This window comes from Salvia miltiorrhiza, chromosome 7, assembly GCF_028751815.1.
Source record: "Salvia miltiorrhiza cultivar Shanhuang (shh) chromosome 7, IMPLAD_Smil_shh, whole genome shotgun sequence".
Classification (NCBI taxonomy): Eukaryota; Viridiplantae; Streptophyta; class Magnoliopsida; order Lamiales; family Lamiaceae; genus Salvia; species Salvia miltiorrhiza.
The window spans coordinates 9,212,269-9,232,383 of record NC_080393.1 but is presented as its reverse complement, the minus strand read 5'-3'; the positions used below and the strand labels follow the sequence as shown (position 1 = coordinate 9,232,383).

The 20,115-nt window shown below is 35.8% G+C and overlaps 2 protein-coding genes across 5 annotated transcripts; both read left to right on the top strand.

The window, feature by feature from the left end:
- The first annotated feature begins 1,238 nt into the window (after positions 1-1,238).
- LOC130992385 (DNA-repair protein XRCC1) lies at positions 1,239-8,287 on the top strand. Of its 4 annotated transcripts, XM_057916992.1 has the most exons (9): positions 1,247-1,300; positions 1,410-1,486; positions 1,628-1,868; positions 1,948-2,136; positions 2,735-2,846; positions 3,525-3,601; positions 3,902-3,994; positions 7,263-7,349; positions 7,775-8,287. In XM_057916992.1, exons 3-9 carry the CDS (start codon positions 1,689-1,691, stop codon positions 8,093-8,095), a joined length of 1,059 nt encoding a protein of 352 aa, XP_057772975.1. In that variant the 5' UTR covers positions 1,247-1,300; positions 1,410-1,486; positions 1,628-1,688; the 3' UTR covers positions 8,096-8,287. The 4 variants fall into 4 exon arrangements, with proteins under 4 accessions (XP_057772974.1, XP_057772975.1, XP_057772973.1 ...); XM_057916991.1 differs by lacking the exon at positions 1,410-1,486 and having other exon boundaries at positions 1,239-1,300; XM_057916990.1 differs by lacking the exon at positions 1,410-1,486 and having other exon boundaries at positions 1,247-1,361.
- Positions 8,288-8,795: 508 nt separating this feature from the next.
- Positions 8,796-19,870, top strand: LOC130992383 (N-terminal acetyltransferase A complex auxiliary subunit NAA15). The gene is made up of 26 exons (XM_057916989.1): positions 8,796-9,096; positions 9,904-9,982; positions 10,421-10,503; positions 10,599-10,748; positions 10,940-11,055; positions 11,380-11,485; positions 12,170-12,241; positions 12,331-12,446; positions 13,368-13,500; positions 14,096-14,173; positions 14,258-14,311; positions 14,408-14,478; positions 14,661-14,715; positions 14,826-14,921; positions 15,364-15,492; positions 15,578-15,660; positions 15,751-15,981; positions 16,155-16,287; positions 16,365-16,469; positions 16,596-16,727; positions 16,979-17,035; positions 17,152-17,249; positions 17,389-17,447; positions 17,531-17,642; positions 17,725-17,825; positions 19,135-19,870. Exons 1-26 carry the CDS (start codon positions 9,046-9,048, stop codon positions 19,338-19,340), a joined length of 2,706 nt encoding a protein of 901 aa, XP_057772972.1. The 5' UTR covers positions 8,796-9,045; the 3' UTR covers positions 19,341-19,870.
- Positions 19,871-20,115: the final 245 nt, after the last annotated feature.

Below are 20,115 nucleotides of genomic sequence, written 5' to 3'. Positions count from 1 at the left end.
CTTTATTTTACCGTCCTACTAAACGGATAAAAAAGGCCAATTAACTATACAATGAGACCTTAACTAGGCTATCAAAGTGACTCTTAGGGGTGTCTTTAGTTTTCGGTTTGATTATTTTGGTAAAATCAAATCATTTAAAGGAAAATCAAACTGAACCAAATAAGTTGAATAAATCAAACTAGATAAATCGGAATTTTTAAAATTATAACCAACTAAATCGAAAAGGTTGAAATAATCCATCATAACACTCCAAAAACCCCAAAAAACCAAAAAGTTTTTTCAAAAAATGAATAAACCCAATTTTTTTTTGAAAGGATGAAAAAACCAAAATTAATGAAATTAAATTGTGTTTTTTATTACGTGAATTGTGAAAATGAAATGTGATTGGGGTTAGAAATTAAAATTATAGTTATATGTATAATTCGATTTCGTTCATTTTTTATAAAATTAAATCCAACCAAATTAAAAAATCAAATTGTTTTTTAAAATAAAATTGAACCAAAGTAAAAAGCCAAAAAATTGAATCGTATTTTAATATTTCGATTTAGACTGATTTGATTATTTAATCTTAGATATTTTGCTCACCTCTAACGACAATTAGTTCAAAAAATAATACTTAATACTTCTATCATGCAATCATCTGCTAGCTTTTCAAAATGGCCAAACATTTCACAGCTTAATTCATAATTTTATAGAACATCAGATATTCAAGGTAACTGTGTAGTTAGTTGCATACTTAGTGCTCGTTTGGTTCAAGTAGATGAATGGAAAGAGAATGGAATCAAATAAAGGAGTGGAATGGTAATAATAACCATTACTTTTATTGATTGTTTGGTTTAACAATGAAAATGAATCATTAGTAAGGGATTCCCTTTCTTTTGTTTCCTCTTTAATTTGAGGGGTAACAAATTGGGTGATTGAATTACCCTCAAATAAGGGTAATGATTAACTCATTACTCAAATCAAACAACAAGTAATTGATTCAATTAATTGAATCACTTTTCAATATCTAAAATCACCCAATCAAACATGGGCTTAATGAAATGATGATCGTAATCATTTAAAGAAAATAATTAAACGCCAATTTGGATTGGCGAGAAAATTTCTTATCAATTTAAATTTCGAAAACTGAAATAAAAGAACATTTATTTTGGGCCACATTAGTTATGGACTCTAGGCCCAATTCAGGGGAGAAGCCCATAAAAAAGAAATAATTTGAAAATATAAGAAGGTGAAATAATACTTCACTCTCTTGGAGTCTTGATTCCTTCACAATTTGAGCTTGCTAATGCAAAAAAAGGTAAGCGTTAGAAGTTTTGAGTTCCTGTCAATGGCAAAGTCTCACTGTTGATGCAGCAGCAGTAAGTGCGCTCTATAATAATTTATTTACTTTGCTACATTTGGATTAGTTCAGCTTTTGGGGTCAAAGAATCTTTAATCCATCAAAATGGGGTTCTGTCGCTATGATTACTCGTCGTGCATGCAGGTTTAATTACTCTAATTCGAATTAACTGCTGTTAGCATATGATTATAAGAATTGCTATAAGTTATAATCATCAATACGAGTCCAAGAAATGAAAATTCATAAATTTTGTGTTAAAAAATATTCTGAATTTGCTATTTGTAGATTGTAAATTGAGGTGGTATAGTGGTTGGAGTGAGGGAGGAGCTTTTGGCCACACACTATAATGTCTGAATCAAACTCAAGAAAAAGGAATTTGCCTTCGTGGATGAGTTCCAGAGAAGAGGAAAGTGATGAAAATGAAAAATCTAAACAATTAACAAATCGTGGAAAGTCTAAGAAGGACCAAAATGGGGAAGACAAAACTGCTACCGGCTCAGGCACCTCAGATTTCTCAATTTTGATGGTATTACTGTGATTTGATTGCGAATTGCGTTTTTTTATTTTTTATTTTTTTAGTAATTACTTCATGATCATGTTTTTAGGAAGGGGTGACATTTGTTCTATCTGGGTTTGTGAATCCGGAACGCGGTGTTTTGAGGTCGCAGATGCTGGAGATGGGGGCTGAATATCAGCCTGATTGGAACTCAAACTGCACCCTTTTAGTGTGTGCATTTTCCAACACTCCAAAGTTTAGGCAAGTTAAAGCTGATGGTGGAACTATTATATCCAAGGTTTGGCACTTTCTGCATTAATCGATGATTGTTTTCTGTTATTGTATGGACACGACACATTATCCTGGTTTGGTTGATTGTGAAGTTAACTCGGTCATGCAAGTATTTCAGTTCTTGACTGAATATAGCCATAGTGCACTGAAACATTTGTAAGTAATACATATAATTTCTAGCTATTTACGATTAATTTGTTATCATGCTCATGAACATGCACACCGGATTGTAGTGTACTTTTGAGTGACCACTTATTGGCCTGATTGAGAATGTTCTTGTAATTGTAGTCTGTCAACTCCTCTAACTGTTTGAGACGGAGGATGTTGAGTGGTTATTTTGGATGATTATTCATTCACATCCTTTCTTCATTCTTGCACACCGTTTCACACATCTTTGCTAGACTTGCTGTTCTACACCGGTTCAGGCATTTGCCCTGTGCTTCACTGGATTTGCTTTCACTCATGTAGAGTTCTTCTTCATGTTTAAGTTTGAAACTTGTACAGCTTCTCTCAAAGAAGTCCTTTTGCAATTATTCTCTTTCTTTCCTCTTATTATATCAATTCATTGTTGCCTTTCAACGATGATAATGATTCATCTTGCTTAGGACTGGATATCAGATTGTTACGTCCAAAGAAAACTTGTGGATATTGAGCCATTCCTACTGCATGCTGGCAAACCATGGAGAAGACAATGCATTTCCCATGAAGCTAGAAAAGGTCTACATAATGACAATAATAATATTTATTATTATTATTATACCCATGTGATAGTTACCAGCAACTGTAGTGGCCACATTGTAGTCCCACTGGGTATATACAGTACATTTTGTTTGTTTTAGTGAGTTGAAAGAGGATATTTCTTCAGCATATTCAAATGTGCAGTTTTTGTTCACTAATTGCATTTTAATGTTTGTGTTTCATCCTACTTTCTTGCCCCAAGGGTCGAAGGAGATGAAACAAACATGGTGGAGACAAAATAGTGTCACAAAAAAAGAAAACTTCATTTATTGGAAATATTGACTTTAACATGAAAATTATTCTGCGGTAAAGAAACTGATTTCCCAAATATTTTTCTTTAGGATCCCTATTCTAACGAGGTTATTTAGGGATATGTATGTAATAAAAAGGTTATTTAAGGATATGTAAATAATAATGGGATGGGAAAGGTAGTTGGTGAAGTTTTGGCTTATCTCAGTTCTGGCATATCGTGGCTCTTGTATCTTGACTTTACTCAGTTCCGTCATGTTTACTTTAAGATGCAACCGAAAATACCACTTATAGACACAATGTCTGTAATTGCTTGTTTTATTTCTCACATGTATGGTTGTAATAGTTCAGATCTCAACCTCTGAGATTATGACCCAACTAAATGTCAATTTCTACTTTCTGATGTAGAGCCATCTTCATCCACTAAATATTCAAAACAAGAAGAAACTGGCTTACATTCAAAGAAGGCTACTGGCTCTTCCAAGGTATTATAATGTTCTCTTTCTGTATGGGGAAAAATGCTTCTTCTCACTGTCGTTCTTTGTTCTTCAATTTGGAGTATATATTGCTCTTCATTCTTCTAAATCCCATTAGCTTCCACAACATATTCTCTGGCTAAATAATCGTTTAACTGAGATAGGAATTTTTTGTTTAAAAAGTAAAATAAAAAATGACATGGAAATATTTACCTCCCATTTATAACAACTTTTGTTCGTATATAAGTTGTTGACTTGTCATCTGCATTTCTGTCTTGTTCTTGATGATATATCCTCATATCTTACCAGATGAAAGGGAGCTTTTCTCCTGCCAAAGCGAAGAAGTGGGCTGTCGAGGATCTTAAAAGAACTATATCATGGCTGGAGAACCAAGAAGAGAAAGTAAGCTGTCTATAGGGCTTTATCTCTCAGGGCTTAAAGTTGCTTGTGGTGATAGCTTGCTTCCAGCCAGAAGAATAATTTGTCTAAGAGGAGATGCTTTATGATGATTTTTTTTTTGAAGCAGACGCTTTATGATGAATTATTGATTGACCATAACTGCTGGGTTACTTTCTTCTATAGTTTTTACTCTTTCCGCCCCTACAGAAACTAGAAGTCGTATTGTAAAGGTATCTCAAAAGAAAATGCTTAAGGACAATGTTGGAATTGTGTTAAAAATGAAAGTGGGGATTTTTGTCCCACATTGGTTTTGCTATCAAAGTAGGTGGAGACCCTTAGGCTATTTAAGGAGTTCCAAGGTCTTTGATACAATTGCACCAATCACTACCTTTAGTCTTGTGATTACTTCTAGTTTGAAATTCCTTGCTCTTTGTTTTAGAGGGGTGAGAGGTTTTCAAAGGCTTGTAAGAGTGTAGTGGTTGTGAGTCGAGAGGGTGAGAAATACTGTGTGATTGTAGAAATTTATCATATAGTAATTTTTCAGTGTGTCGTGGTTTTTTCTCCGGATTTGGAGTTTCCACGTTAAATTCTTGTGTTGTTAAATTGTGTCTATTTTTATTCTTATTTCTTGCTTCTACCAAGTTTGGATGGGGAACTGATTTCCCAACAATTGGTATCAGAGCCTGGCTGAGGTCTCTTGATATTCCAAGTATGCTCTGTGGTTGCAGCATTGTCTGATCTTCCACATCAGAAAGGATTTCTTGAGAAAGATCCGGGCGGGGTGTCTCTTGCGAGACGGCTGTTCATTTTGGTGGAGAAGCGGTACGTCAAGTCAACTTCAAGTCCAAATGAAGTTCGACGTGGAGAAATTCGATGGAATAATAAATTTTGGCTTGTGGCAAGTGCAAGTCAAGGATGTGCTGATACAATCTGGGTTACACAAGGCCCTGAAAGGACGTCCGGGTGCAGTCAAAAAGCCTGGTGCAGATGATGACGCAAACAACAAGTCCGGTATGAGTGATGAAGATTGGGAGGATCTGGATCTGAAGGCGGCAAGCACAATTCGTCTCTGCTTGGCCAAGAATGTACTTGCAAATGTACATGGGATTTCGAGTGCGAAGGAGCTTTGGGAAAAGCTGGAAGCTCTGTACCAAGCAAAAGGCATCTCGAATCGGTTGTATTTGAAGGAACAATTTCATACCTTACGGATGGATGAAGGTGTGAAGATTTCAGATCACTTGAGTATTCTCAATGGCATTATCTCTGAACTGGAGAGTATTGGAGCAAAAATTGAAGATGAGGATAAGGCGTTGAGACTCATCTTGTCTCTTCCACGTTCCTATGAACACATGAAGCCAATATTAGTTTATGGGAAGGAAACTCTGGTCTTTGCTGAAGTCACGGGCAAACTTCTTTTGGAAGAAAGAAGGCTGATGAGTGAAGGACGTACTTCATCGGAAAATTCAGCAATGGTGGCCTTTAGCAGAGGGAGGAAGAAAGACTCCAAGGGCGTTGTTTGTTGGAGGTGCGGAAAACCCGGCCATACGAAGCGAAACTGTCCAGGTGGAGCTCGTCAAGGTGGAGCGGATTCGGCAGAAAGCTCTGAACAAGCAGCTAACATCGTGTTTGATGATGTCCTTTGAGGACATGAATATCCTTATGGCATGTCCAATGGCCATGATAGAGGATGTGACGATGTTAGTTGGACCACATGTGCATGGTTTTTTGGCATGGATGCAGGTGTGTGGTGAAAAGTATGTCGATGGCTGATGACTTCTAGGAGGGCCAAAAGCTAGAAGGTTGCACCAAAAATTTCAGCAAGGTTTTTTCGACATGTGCCGAAGTAAAATTCTTAGAATGGTTTATTCTAAGTGTTCTACTCATTTGGTGGAGTAGGTTTATTCTCTTTTGAGGATGATGGTTCTTTGTGATAAGAATCATAATTGTCGGTGAAGACAATGGTGTTTTTTCTTTCATTTTTAACAAGGTGGAGATTGTTGGAATTGTGTTAAAAATGAAAGTGGGGATTTTTGTCCCACATTGGTTTTGCTATCAAAGTAGGTGGAGACCCTTAGGCTATTTAAGGAGTTCCAAGGTCTTTGATACAATTGCACCAATCACTACCTTTAGTCTTGTGATTACTTCTAGTTTGAAATTCCTTGCTCTTTGTTTTAGAGGGGTGAGAGGTTTTCAAAGGCTTGTAAGAGTGTAGTGGTTGTGAGTCGAGAGGGTGAGAAATACTGTGTGATTGTAGAAATTTATCATATAGTAATTTTTCAGTGTGTCGTGGTTTTTTCTCCGGATTTGGAGTTTCCACGTTAAATTCTTGTGTTGTTAAATTGTGTCTATTTTTATTCTTATTTCTTGCTTCTACCAAGTTTGGATGGGGAACTGATTTCCCAACAGACAAAGCTATGTGTCATCACTTGTTTTTGAGATAGTTTGTTTGTTCGTGTTGCATATCTTATCAACATATCATAAGGATTTATGGATCTCACTAATACTTGGTGGGGGTATGCAAGGAGCACAACGTTGGATGCTTGTATTATTTTCTGGACTTTTGTTTCAGAGTCCTACATCTTTCATCCATCTGGCATTGTTCAAATTGACGTTACTACTTTGTGAGAAGACAACCCAAACCAACAAAGTGTTACCAAGATTGCATATGATATTACCAGATCCCCCTGAAGCTTAGAAAGAATCTAATAATCAGAGAAAGAGTCTAATTACCTTGTTTATATGGTCATGCTGCTATTGAGAAGATCTCATAAAGGGCAAAATGAAGTCCCTACCATGATGTTCCCATGATGTATGCGTAATTTTTCTTGCTAAACCATCATGCTTTTATTCTAATTGCTTTTGAAAATGCAATTTCATTGTTACTAATCCGAAAAACAGTAAATGCTACTGACGTGGAGCGAATGATTAGAAATCAAGGTGGGAAATATATAAAATATGTGTGCTGATGATTTAATTTATTTTTCTCTGTAGCTTCTAATTGCCTGTTGAGGTCCAACATATAGTTGTGGAAGGTTGTTTGTATAAGCTCAAATAATCTAGTAGACATTAAAGGAACCACTGACTTGGGTCATATATGTCCAATAACTAAGAGCTAGTGATGGTTACTTTGAGAATACTAAATTTAAATTGTTATCTTAGCTTAATTGATTTTTTAAATTTATCATGCTAGAAACATAACTTGTCTTATGTAAATCTGATTCTAAATTTGTTTTCCTTATAGAATACATAATTTATTGATTATCTTTTACAGCCAGGCCCAAGTGAGATAAAAAAGATAGCTGCTGAAGGAATTCTGACTTGTTTACAAGATGCTATAGATGCTCTCAAGCAAGGACAGGTACAGCTTTTTGGTTGGTTATTACTATTAAACTGTGCACTTTATTCTGGTAGCATGAAATTTAACTTTTTTTTTCCCTTTTTATTTTTTGACCTTGGAATACAACTGGTTTCTGTACAGTTATAGTACATTTATATCTATCATAGCAGCAGAGTACTTGCATGGGTATTTTCACAAAACTATTGGCAAATGGAACAATTTTAAATAAGCTAATTTTAGTCAAATCCATAAATGATGCTACTAATGAAGTTTTTTTTTTTTTATGGGAATCGTATGAAACTAATGAGGAATATATGATGGTATATATGTCATGTCTGCTGATTAGTTGGTGCTTAATGAAAGTGATAAGTTTTGTTTGTAGTTTTCATGTCTGACCTCTAATTGAAATGTTTCTATTTACTCATACATGCCACCTTCATATTTAGGGTGTCCATCATGTTACAGAACAATGGGCCTGCCTTCCTCGTGTAGTCGAGCAGCTGGCCCAGTTTGATGGCAGCACTTCGCCTAGCAAGGAAGATCTTTGTCGAGAAGTAATGGCCTGCAAACAAATATATGAGCTTGAGTTTCTGAATATGGAGCACGATGATACACCAAACGATATAAAGGCACAGAATCGTGGGGTTAAGAAAGGTGGGAAGAATGATAAAGCTGCTGGAAATGACCCTTATGACAGTGATGCAACGGTCGAGATGACAGAAGATGAAATAGACCAAGCTTATAGCTCCATTGCTTCTTCTTTCTAAGTAATAGTAGCATGTTTAGTCTCATATATGAGATTTGATTTTCGGTTTCTGATCTTGTGGTTCCAGTTCCAGTGGAAGATATAGGGTACATATGCTACTGAGTTGAAATATTTCTAAATTGCAGTGATCTTTTTGTTTTAAGAGAAGCACGATTTGATGAAAATGAATAAACTCTGAGAAGCCTTTCTTTGATATCAGCATGCTACAAGACTCTCAAATGATGACAGCTTCAAAAGTAGGAGAAATAAAATGAGAACAAGTTGTGTGTGTTTTGAATGTTGTCCCTTTCTTTTAAATGACTATTGTGCCTCCACTCATAATTAAGTCATGCCATGAATGTTCATAATTTGGATTTTCTTAGAAGTTTGCAATTGCACCAATGGAGATTGTGTAATCAATATTGTATTTTTGTGAAAAAAAAGAAGTTATATCAAAAAAAGAAAAGAAAAAGAATTTTTTGGCCACAAAACGAACAAGAAATAGGACTGATTTTTGATCTGTTTCAACTTTCAATTACAATAAAAAGGCATAAATAATTAATAATGATATATTTGAAGAAAATTATTGAATTGATAAATTGACCTGGCCCTTTGTTAAAAAGATTTATAACAAAAAGAAAAAAAGAGAGGATCCTGCGAAAGCCAGAGCCAAACCCTACTCTCTTGAAAAAAGAAAAAGAAAAAAGAAAATCCCGTGGGGTGGAATGACAGAATTACCCTCGAATGAGACCCTTGACTTTTTGGCAGTAATTTGCGAGTGTTAGAACTCTCTTCGAGTTGTAGGGTTGCAGCAGATAAACGCCACCCTCACCTCACCGCAAAACCTTTCTCTATCTCTCTCTTTGTGTTTGTCGACGCACTTATCACACTCTCTCTCTATCTCCCTAACTTCACAAAATCCTTTGAAATTCATCTCGACCACTTGGGGCGGCTTTCAGTGTGCTTGTTAGGATGGGCGCTTCGCTTCCTGCCAAAGAGGCCAACCTCTTTAAACTCATCGTCGTAAGTGTTTCTCGCTCTTAAGATTGTCCCTCGTCACTACCGTTTTGCTAGATATATTCGTTAATTTCAGTAATTAGACTTGCAATATGGCGTCGTGTAAAACCCTAAGATATTTTGTCCGATTGCTGCAATTGTCGTTGAGTTGTTTCTTATGTTACTTTATCTAATTTCGATGAATTATGCTGAACTTCTTTTTCTAGGAATTCTATTTTGAGCATGCGGCATTGCGTTTATGATTTCGTGTAATTCATTTTTGTCATTTTAGCATGCAAAGCAGCATCTTTCTGAATAAAAATCATGTGATTTGATCCTATACAAACCTTAACTTTTGCATATTAGCAAGATCACAGCGTGTGAATGCTAAAAGTGCTTTCTTTGCGGTGCTGTTTTTCTTTTGGGGGACATTCGAAGAAATTATTCTTAATTTAGTCCAAAAGATGCCTGATATATGCGCCCTCAGCTCTAGGAAGCTTTTATGTACTCTGGTTGTGCTCATTGAGCCTCGTGCTGCTGCATAGTCAAATGGGCATTATAATCTGTGTCGACTTTATTCTCACTTGTCACCTTTTTTGAATAATCTGGACTTTGAAATGTATTTTCATCAACGATGGTGATTTTATGAAAATTTTCATTTGGCATTAGCATTTATATCTGTATTATGCAATTTATGTCATTTGATTTCAAGTATGTATGAGGCTAATTCAGAAGTGATGGCAACATATGTCTTGTTTATATGCAGCATTCTAATGGCCCCAGGTGTATAATTTATCACGATTGTTGAGCAAACTTTGTGTTTTGTTTTTGCAGAAATCATATGAAACCAAACAATACAAAAAAGGTTTAAAGGCTGCTGATGCCATCTTAAAGAAGTTCCCTGATCATGGAGGTATGTCAAAATTTATCTGGTATACTTTTTCTTAAACCCTATGGAAATTTTGTAAAGTGGGTTTGTGCTGTGGGTGCTCTATCCAATCTTTGTCGTCTGCTACAGGACTTATGTTAGGAGTACATCATCTCTATTGCTGTTGCTGCTTAGATACCTTCTTTTACCATATGTTGCAGTATAATTTTGCCTTTTCAGAAATGTGCAAAGTGTGATTGATATTGCCAATATAATGTTGATGGTATTATAACTACTGTCTTTATTATGTGAATTAGAGTAAAGAACTAGTAAGATTTACCTCTGAGGTTATGTTACATATTGGTCTCCTATTGATCATTTAAAGATATATGGAGAAGAGAATTTCAATTTCTGGATGTCAGTCAATATCCTGTTTTTCTAAATTGCTTCTACCTGTTGCCTGATTGCTCTTATGGATGACAGAGACCTTATCAATGAAAGGGCTAACTTTGAATTGCATGGACCGCAAGTCTGAGGCATATGAACTTGTCAGACTTGGATTGAAGGTTATTCTCTGATTTTCCTCTCCTTCTCACGAACTCTTGCTCATCTTATTTTTATTGCAGTCTATTGTCCTAATTTTGATTTCTCATTTGTGCAGAATGATCTTAAGAGTCATGTTTGCTGGCATGTTTATGGTCTTCTATATCGGTCCGACAGAGAATACAGGGAAGCAATCAAGTGTTACCGTAATGCACTTAAAATTGATCCTGATAACATTGAAATACTGCGGGATCTATCTCTTTTACAGGCATGTTTTTCTTTGCTAGAAATATATCTCTTAACTAAGAAGTAAGTTCAACAAGTCCAAAATGCAGTTGGTGAACAATGAATTTGAAAATATACTGTCACCTATTAGTTTATTATGCTCTACTGCTTTGACTTGAGCATAAGTATGTCTCACTAATGATGTCCTATACAATTTTCATAATTGCTTTGCAGGCTCAAATGCGTGACTTGGAAGGTTTTGTCGAGACAAGACAACAATTACTCACCCTGAAACCAAATCATCGGATGAATTGGATTGGATTTGCTGTTTCCCAACATCTGAATTCCAAGTATATTAAATAACATGCTATTGTGTTTTCTTTCTAATAATTCTTATTCTACCGCTCATTGCATTTGATCGTTTATAACTGCAAAACAATTAGGTCCAGAGATGTGTCTTGTGGGTCAATGCACATTGGAATAAATGCATGCATCTAGCGGAGATTGAGTATATGTATTAATTGGTCTAATGTATATGTATGTGTATATATATATATATATATATATATATATATATATATATGAATCTAGGATTTGTACATGCCAATTTTGTAGAGATTTTTCTGAGGATAGCTGATTTGGTCTTCATTTTCTGCTTATTATTACTTTTCCAGTGGATCAAAGGCAGTTGATATCCTTCAAGCGTATGAAGGGACTCTGGAGGATGACTACCCTCCTGATAATGAACGTTGTGAGCATGGAGAAATGCTTTTGTACAAGGTAATGCTTCATTAGCTTTAATTGTAGTATGTCAGAAATGATTTTATACTTGCCTGAAGTCTTTGGTACTGCCATTGCTTTCTCCTTGGCTGTTAGATATAACTATATTGTCGTCACGGGATGACATTATTGTATATTTCACTGGCTCAATTCTGGTTATTGTTGCTCTTCTATATGATGGCATAATCTTTTTGCATCTTATCTATAATCAGTATTTCTTTCTTTATTCTGTACACCTTCCTATAACTCGTGTCTGAACTATTTCGCTGTCATTGTTAGTCCTCATAACTTGGTTGCTAATCATCCATTTTCATTTTTGTACACAAACATTCAGAATTCATGTAATTATTGGTTAGCTAATGAATATTCTTATAATTGTTTCCTGATGTGGTACATACAATAGATGTATAGTGTTTGTGTAGTTATAAATATGTAATTCTTGGTGACCTTTGGCATCGAAGCTTATTTCAATGATAACATGCATCTGATGCACTTCAGTGGGCCTAAAGATAATGTTGATTCATGTAGATTGTTGAGCAAGAAGTTTATTTGTTTCTGCAATGATTATTGTCTTTCTGTTTTTTCGCCTGTGCTTTCTTTCTATTAGGAGTCATCTCGTAAGGACCATTTGATATGATGTGGTGAGTTATAGTTTATTCATCCCAATATAACATTTTCTTTCAGATTTCTTTACTGGAAGAATGTGGATTGGTTGAGAGGGCTCTTGAGGAGTTGCACAAGAAAGAATTCAAGATAGTGAGTGCGGATATAGCTTCCAGTGTTTAATGAACGAATTTTCGCTTGGACTATTGAAATAATGTTTTTTTTTTCTTTTTTGGGTGAAGGTGGATACATTATCTTACAAGGAGCAAGAGGTTTCTCTGCTTGAAAAGCTCGGCCGCTTCAGTGAGGGAGAAGAGTTATACATGAAACTACTTTCTGTGAATCCTGACAATTACGGGTATCTGAATTAGGTTATTATATTTGTTTGAATTTTGAAATTTCCATCCTGTTCTTAAGGCATTGAAATGAGAATTGATCTTTTTAATTTCCAAAAAAGTTGGCTTCTGAATATGTAGGAATTGTGCCTTACCGCATCCCCATAAGTTTCTTAGCTTGTGGTTGGTTATTACCTTGGCAGAAATACAATTCTTTGGTAATATACCTCAATTTATGAATCAAAAGATGATAAGAAATCAGGGAACAAAAGGAAGCTCAATTATCACAGAAGTGTGGCTTCTCACTGCGCATAAAATTGAAAAATGGACATTTCTGGTCGATAATTCCGCTTCCTGAACAAACAATATCTCATGGACCTCCGAAGGACTTGGCTTTTAGTTAGTTGAAAACTTTAGCAAGATTCTTTTAAATTGAAATGAGAAATTCCAAGGTATCCTCTAGTTACGGGATCTGAAAGATGAAATCAACTTTACATTCAATCATAATTAAATAAATAATGTACTGATAGTAGGAAGGGTCCAATCAATGATGTATACTGTGATAGATTGGAGTAAAATCTATATTTTGTGTGAAGTATTTGTGGGCTTGACGATTGTATTTACGAGCACCACACGTCTACCTCAAAAGTGAGTTGTTTATGAAGTCCTTTCTCAGATATTGGTTCCCTGTATCCACATGCATCATTGGTGTTGTGCCTGAATCATATAAGTAAATAAATTTAATTTCGAAGTACTCATGATACTGTTGTGCGGTCCTTCTTCTACTATTCTAAATGAATTATCTTTCCCACTTTGGAACTTGTATTTTGCTTGGTCCATCTGATTTTGGAGATCTGATTACGTAGTGTGTAATTAATTTTACATTACTAGTTAACTTGCTATTTGCCTTTCCTATTGCACTTCTGAATCTTCTATAATGATAGGTATTATGAAGGCCTTCAAAGATGTATGGGACTGTATTCAGCAAATGGCCAGTATTCTTCTGATGAAATTGATCGACTAGAATCCCTTTATGCATCACTCAGCAAGCAATTTACAAGGTCGTCTGCAGTCAAGGTGATGAACTATTTGCCCTTGCTTCTGATTCATTGAATCATAAGCATCTTTCTCTATAGTGCTGGGTGTGTGTTCATACTGCATCAAATTGAACAACTAGTGAATTGTTTGTAGACTTCAAATCAAACTGTGTACATGAAAAACTGTGGTTCACAGTTCTTTTGTTCGTTCATACTTCTGAAAATTAAGTTTAGTGGAATAATGGTTGTTGAATATGTGCTTTTGACTTGTAGTGACCACCTTGCATATTCCATTTCCTCTTATCAAGTTGTTGAAATTAGCACAATGAGCAATAAAAATAAGTACTTTAAAATGATTCTTTCATGCTCAGGTTTAGGAGTCACCACCCTACACTATCTCATGCAATACAGTTGTATTTTAAGAAGATAACATGTTGTACATTTCACTGGAAACTTCATAACATCTCTGGTGTATGCATACAAGTTGTACATTCACATTCTTAAGTGCTCTTCCAATAATGTCATATTTTCCACCCTGTGCTTCAAGAATTTTCGGTCTACAATCATTGTTAATGTTTCTGAGTGCGATACACCCTCTGATGCTTTACTTTTGTTTCTGAACTCATACTGAACAGAGAATACCACTTGATTTTCTGAGTGATGAAAGATTCCGTTCGGCTGCTGAAAGTTATGTTCGCCCCTTTCTGACGAAGGTACGCATTTGCAACTGTGTATTTAATATGTACTTGATGAAATTTCGGTGCATGACTTGCTTTGAATTTCTGATATATATCTAGGGCGTTCCATCTCTGTTTTCCGATCTTTCTCCTCTGTATGACCATCCTGGAAAGGTTAGTTTTTTCGGCTAACTGATGACTGTTTCCTTGGGGTTAAGGAATAATTTTGTCCTTTCTAGTGTATAAAGTCGTTGCACAATTCTTGTATAGGCTGATATTTTGGAGCAGCTAATTCTTGAGCTGGAGCATACCATCAAGACAACTGGTGCATATCCTGGGAGGTCATTTAACCTGCTTCTATCCTACAATTTTTCGATAAGAATTCCATTTTGTTTCGATAATCAAGACAACTAGATGATATAAGTTAAATCAGATGGATATGGCATGATGTTTCGATAAGAACTCCATTTTGTTTTAAATATCCAATTGATATTTCCATTTTCTACACGTTGCTTTGCTTCAGGGTGGACAAGGAGCCTCCTTCAACACTTATGTGGATTCTGTTTTATTTGGCACAGGTTTGCAACTTTTCGTATTTTCTTAGCCTTCCTGCTTGTTGGCTCATCTTACATATGTACTTTGTATTAGCATGATATTTTAGTTGTGTTAAGAAGCTTCGTGTGTACAGCATTATGACAGACGCTGTCAGTATGATGTTGCTCTCAAAAAAATTGACGAGGCCATTGAACACACTCCGACTGTCATTGATTTATACTCGGTGAAGGTAAGTAAACATACTTGAATTCTTAACCTCCTTGAACTCTTTATTCCATTTCCGAATTCCTTTCTTAAGAATCTATTAAAGTTACATTATGTGTTGTTAACGAAGTGTATATTTTCCTGAAGCAATCTCAAGTCTCAACTTTATTACTATGTGGAGGCAAAAATCCTTAAGACAGGACAAATAGAAAATATGACTTATTGCAGTGTGATGTTTATTCGTAAATATAGAATTTTTTATTCATAAGTATGCATTGTGATGTTTATTCGTAAATTTTACTTATTGCATTGTTGTTAATTGTTATATACTCCATATAACTATTTTCTTTCATGCCCCATTTTGGTCTCATGTTGCTATTCTATGGTTGGTGCATCATATCCTAAGAGCACCAATGATCTATTATGTGCAATAGCTAAACGTAGTTTACTGATAATTCACTCTTCAGAGCCGGATACTAAAGCATGCTGGTGATCCAGTAGCAGCTGCTGCATTGGCTGATGAAGCTAGATGCATGGATCTTGCTGACCGCTACGTGAACAGTGAATGTGTCAAACGTATGTTGCAAGCTGATCAGGTTTGGTGCTATTATATAAGCCTTCCAGTATGTTACTAAAGTCAGGATTTTTTATGTTGATGTGCTAATGCTTATGTATTTCTAGGTTGCATTGGCTGAAAAGACAGCTGTATTATTCACTAAAGATGGAGAGCAGCACAATAATCTCCATGATATGCAGTGCATGTGGTGTGTATTTTGTCGAGTTATTTAATTCATAAGTATGGCCAAAAGATATCATCTTTTAATGAATCAATTTTTGCTACGTATGTATCTAAGGTATGAATTAGCGTCTGGAGAAAGTTATCTGCGTCAGGGGGACCTGGGGCGGGCATTGAAGAAATTCCTGGCTGTAGAAAAGCATTATGCAGACATTACGGAAGATCAGTTTGACTTCCACTCGTACTGCTTAAGAAAAATGACTCTTCGAACTTATGTCGATATGCTGAAATTTCAAGATCGCCTTCATTCTCATTCTTATTTCCGCAAAGCAGCTGATGGAGCCATAAGGTATTGGTCTCTGTTTATTGCTCCAGTTATGATGCTTTTGGCATTTTAGACTTAATAATATTTGTATAAATTTTATTTCTATAAGGTATGGGACGGTACAAGTTTGTCCGCAAGCATGCTAACTTTGGTTTCTTGTTTGCTGCTTGGGCTAAATGTATTAATTTGACATGCAGATGCTACTTGAAGTTGTATGATTCTCCTCCAAAGTCATCTGCAGAAGAAGATGAAGAGATGTCAAAGATGGCTCCTTCTCAGAAAAAGAAATTGAGGCAAAAGCAGAGGAAGGCCGAAGCCCGAGCTAAGAAAGTAAACCAACTTTGCCATCATAGCTGCTATAGGATTAATTTCAGATAGCTTTGCACTAAAATAGTTGCATTATGCAGGAAGCAGAAGTGAAGGAAGAATCAAACGCTACTGCTGTTTTAAAATCTGGAAAAAGGCAAGTAAAGCCGGTAGATCCTGATCCACATGGTGAGAAGTTACTGCAGGTACTTGTTACATTTCCATTGGGAGGATTGTTTTGCACTACATTTAGATTTACTTCCAGACAAGAGAATATACACTTAGCAAAAGTGTAATACAACTACATCTGATGATTTAGTCTTTACTTATAGGTTGAAGATCCTTTGGTGGAAGCTACAAAGTACTTGAAACTTCTCCAGAAGCACTCTTCTGATTCCTTACAAACTCACTTGCTTTCTTTTGAAGTTAATATGAGAAAGCAAAAAATCTTACTTGCATTGCAGGTAAACTCTTTTGCAACTTAATGCTTTATTAAAGACATTTTTCTTCTACTGTTTTTCTCCAACTTAATAGATCAACGGCTGTCCTTTGTTTTATCGATGAAAATTCGGAAGGACAAATAGAAGTTGATAATCTCTTTTGGGAAATGTCAACTTCATGATGGATGATCTTTATCTCCTATTCTTCTGGCACGCAGTTGTGGCATCTCAAATTCTAGTTTTGAAGAATGATTCTCTTATTCTATATTTTGCAGGCAGTTAAGCATCTACTACGATTGGATGCCAATAACCCCGACGTACACCGTTGCTTGGTATGATCAGTAAACCATAATTCATCAGTGTAATGCATAAGTGAGGCAACTTCTATTTCTGCATATAGTTTTGTACAAGTTTTTTTATTTTTAGTGTTATATTTACTGTCCTGCAGATAAAGTTCTTCCATAAAGTGTCATCCATGCCATCTCCAGTAACTGATGTGGAAAAACTCATCTGGGGTGTTATAGAAGCTGAGCGTCCTGCATTCAGGTTCTTTTCTTTATTTCTTGTTTCACCCTCCTTTCTCTAGGAAAAAAGGGGACAATTTAGCTTCGATATGCCTTTGTTTCTTTTGACCATTTATTCAATCTAGTTGGTTCCTTGTGTTTATACTACCTCCTTTTTGCAGTCAGTTGCACAAGAAATCTCTCACCGAGGCAAACTCTATTTTCCTAGAGAACAATAGAGGTAGTACTTTTGCATGCTTTATAGAGATAGTAATTTGCAAATGATCCCACTATAGTATTGTTATCTGAGTCTCTTCTTTTCAGATTCCTTGAGGCACAGAGCAGCTGTAGCAGAAATGATGTTTGTTTTGGAACCACACAAGAAGCAAGAGGCTATTAACTTAATAGAAGAATCCTCTGGCGACCTGTCTTCCTCGTATGCTATTATAAAATTTACCAATTCCCTTAAATAGGATAGAGTTTTTTGCAACACTGAAGATTATACACGTTCCTTGCAGAAATGCAGCACTTGGACAAATTAGAAATTGGAGGCTTAAGGATTGCATTGCAGTTCACAAACTCCTAGGCTCGATTTTGGACGACCATGATGCTGCATCAAGTGAGTCTTTTTTCTTCATGCATTTCACTTCTTAATACAATTGAATGGTTATTAGTTTTGCTAGTCAGACATTATGGTAGATCACTCACATTTTGTTACGTTTGTTGCTGTGAAAATATCTTTCTCTACACTCCAGCCTGAAACATTGCATTGAATGATTTAATTCATGTAAATCTAGAAGCAGAATTAATAATGATGGATCTCAAGCATTGCTAGTTATGTATCTTTTATTGCCCCATGTAATGTATATTGTATAAGAGACATGTGCTGACATCCTAGTTGGCCAGCAGCTGGTCAAAGAAGTAGGTCTCACAACCTTAGAATCTTGTGTGACAAAATAGGAAAATAGTAGAATATCAGAAATCCTCTTTCCTTACGAGAGAAAACACTTCAACCTTGAATAATGTAGAAAGCTCGAAGTTGTAGATTGTTAATAGAATAACAGGTGGTTAGTTGAAAAGGGCTAGGAATGGAGTACTAGCTAAGGAGGGAAAGGTTTGGTGCTTGTGGGGCGAGGCTGCCTGGCCCCATCACTGAGATCTTCGATTTAGTTCCCAAAGTTAGAGAGTAGGGACAGCGTCAGAAGGGGACCTCCTTGGCCTTATACATTATAATTATAAATAATGCATATCTCAACTAAGTAGGTCTTAGTAGACCTAGTTTTCTTTGAGGGTTATTTCCTTTAAAACTATGAACTTTGGTCGATTTTGCAAAAACAACACCGACTTTTTGATTTATCGGATTACGATATGAACTGTTAATTTTCTGGAATTGATGCATCAACCGAACTGGTAAAAGGGATCCAATGTTTCCTGCGAAAAGATACTGTTTTGGTTAAGTTTGCTGGAGACACAGGATCTGTTTTACCGGAAATTGGTCCATGATTTTATTGCAAAAAAATGAAAGTGTTGTAATGCCACAATTTTAATATCATATTTCAATGCAAAACTAACCGAAGTTGGTGAGGTATCTATAAGTTTAAAATTTTTATGGCTATCAATTCTTACCTTACTTTTATGTCTTCTCTTTATGGTTCTGGTTTAGGTTTACTATTTTTTCAGTGCTCCCTTGTTTCATTTCATTCTCAATTGCTATGTTTAGTTTCAATTCATATTATGCGCAAATAATTTGGTTGCATGCTTCCTATCTATGATCCTGTGGAATTGTAAGTGATTTTGACATGTAAAATGGCTAGTGTAGGAACAAAATATCATTCTGTTTTCCTTAAACAAACAAGATTAAGTTGTCTTCGGTTAAGAGTAGAAACACGGCATCATTATCTTTGGCTGAATTCGTTATTTCTTTCCAGGATGGAAAACTCGATGTGCTGAGTACTTCCCCCACTCAACGTACTTTGTGGGCAGTTGCAGCTCTGCTGCCTCAAATTCATCTTACCGCCAAAATCACAAGCTGTCTGAAAACGGAAGCCCAAACAGCTCATTTGCTGACCAGTGCGTGTCTTCCAATGGAAATGTCGAGAAGTTGGATTCACTCAAGGATCTTGCCATCCAATAGTTTGCACACCGGCTAACATTTCTCAAAGAGATTGCTATTTTCAGAGATATGATTGAGTAGGGAATCGATGCTGGAGCTTAGAGTGTAACGAGACGAATGGAGAAAGTATTCTAGTGGAAGTTGGAGGATGATCAGTTACGTCTTAAATCTGAGATTGATTTTTCTTTTTGCCCGAGGCCGACGTCCACCTTACTGGTATGGCATAATATTACAAATGTGTATACTCTCCACCATCTTTGTTTTGACAGTTGGATTTTGTATTTATCTTGCTTTATGCTCTGGTGCTGGAGAAGAGGTTCCTTGAGAAAAGAAAAACAAAAAGCAGGATTTTGGAGTAGTGATGTTACAGCCTCTCAGCATAGAACATAAACACACCAGTAGTTGGCCAACTTAAGAGCATGTTGTATTTTCTTATTCAATTGACCCATCAGTTGTGATGTATAAATGCTTTTTTATGTGAAAATTTTGTCTGAATATCGACACGAATAAATTTGGAGTAATGCATTTAGGTTTCATTTGATTATTACAAATTTCTGCGAGTAATTTAAATACGTTTTCTCGGAGGGTAAATATTTTTCTTATGCAAATATGTACTTGGTAATATTTTTCCATAGTTAGATAGCGAGTGTTAAATATATGAAATTATAATGGGCAAATCATCGAAATTTAGGTAACTTCTGGATGTGTCGGTGATTCCTCGGATGAGTGTAATATTTTCATCAATGGACTAATTTGATACACATGAACCAACTTTCTTCCACAACTTAAATATCCA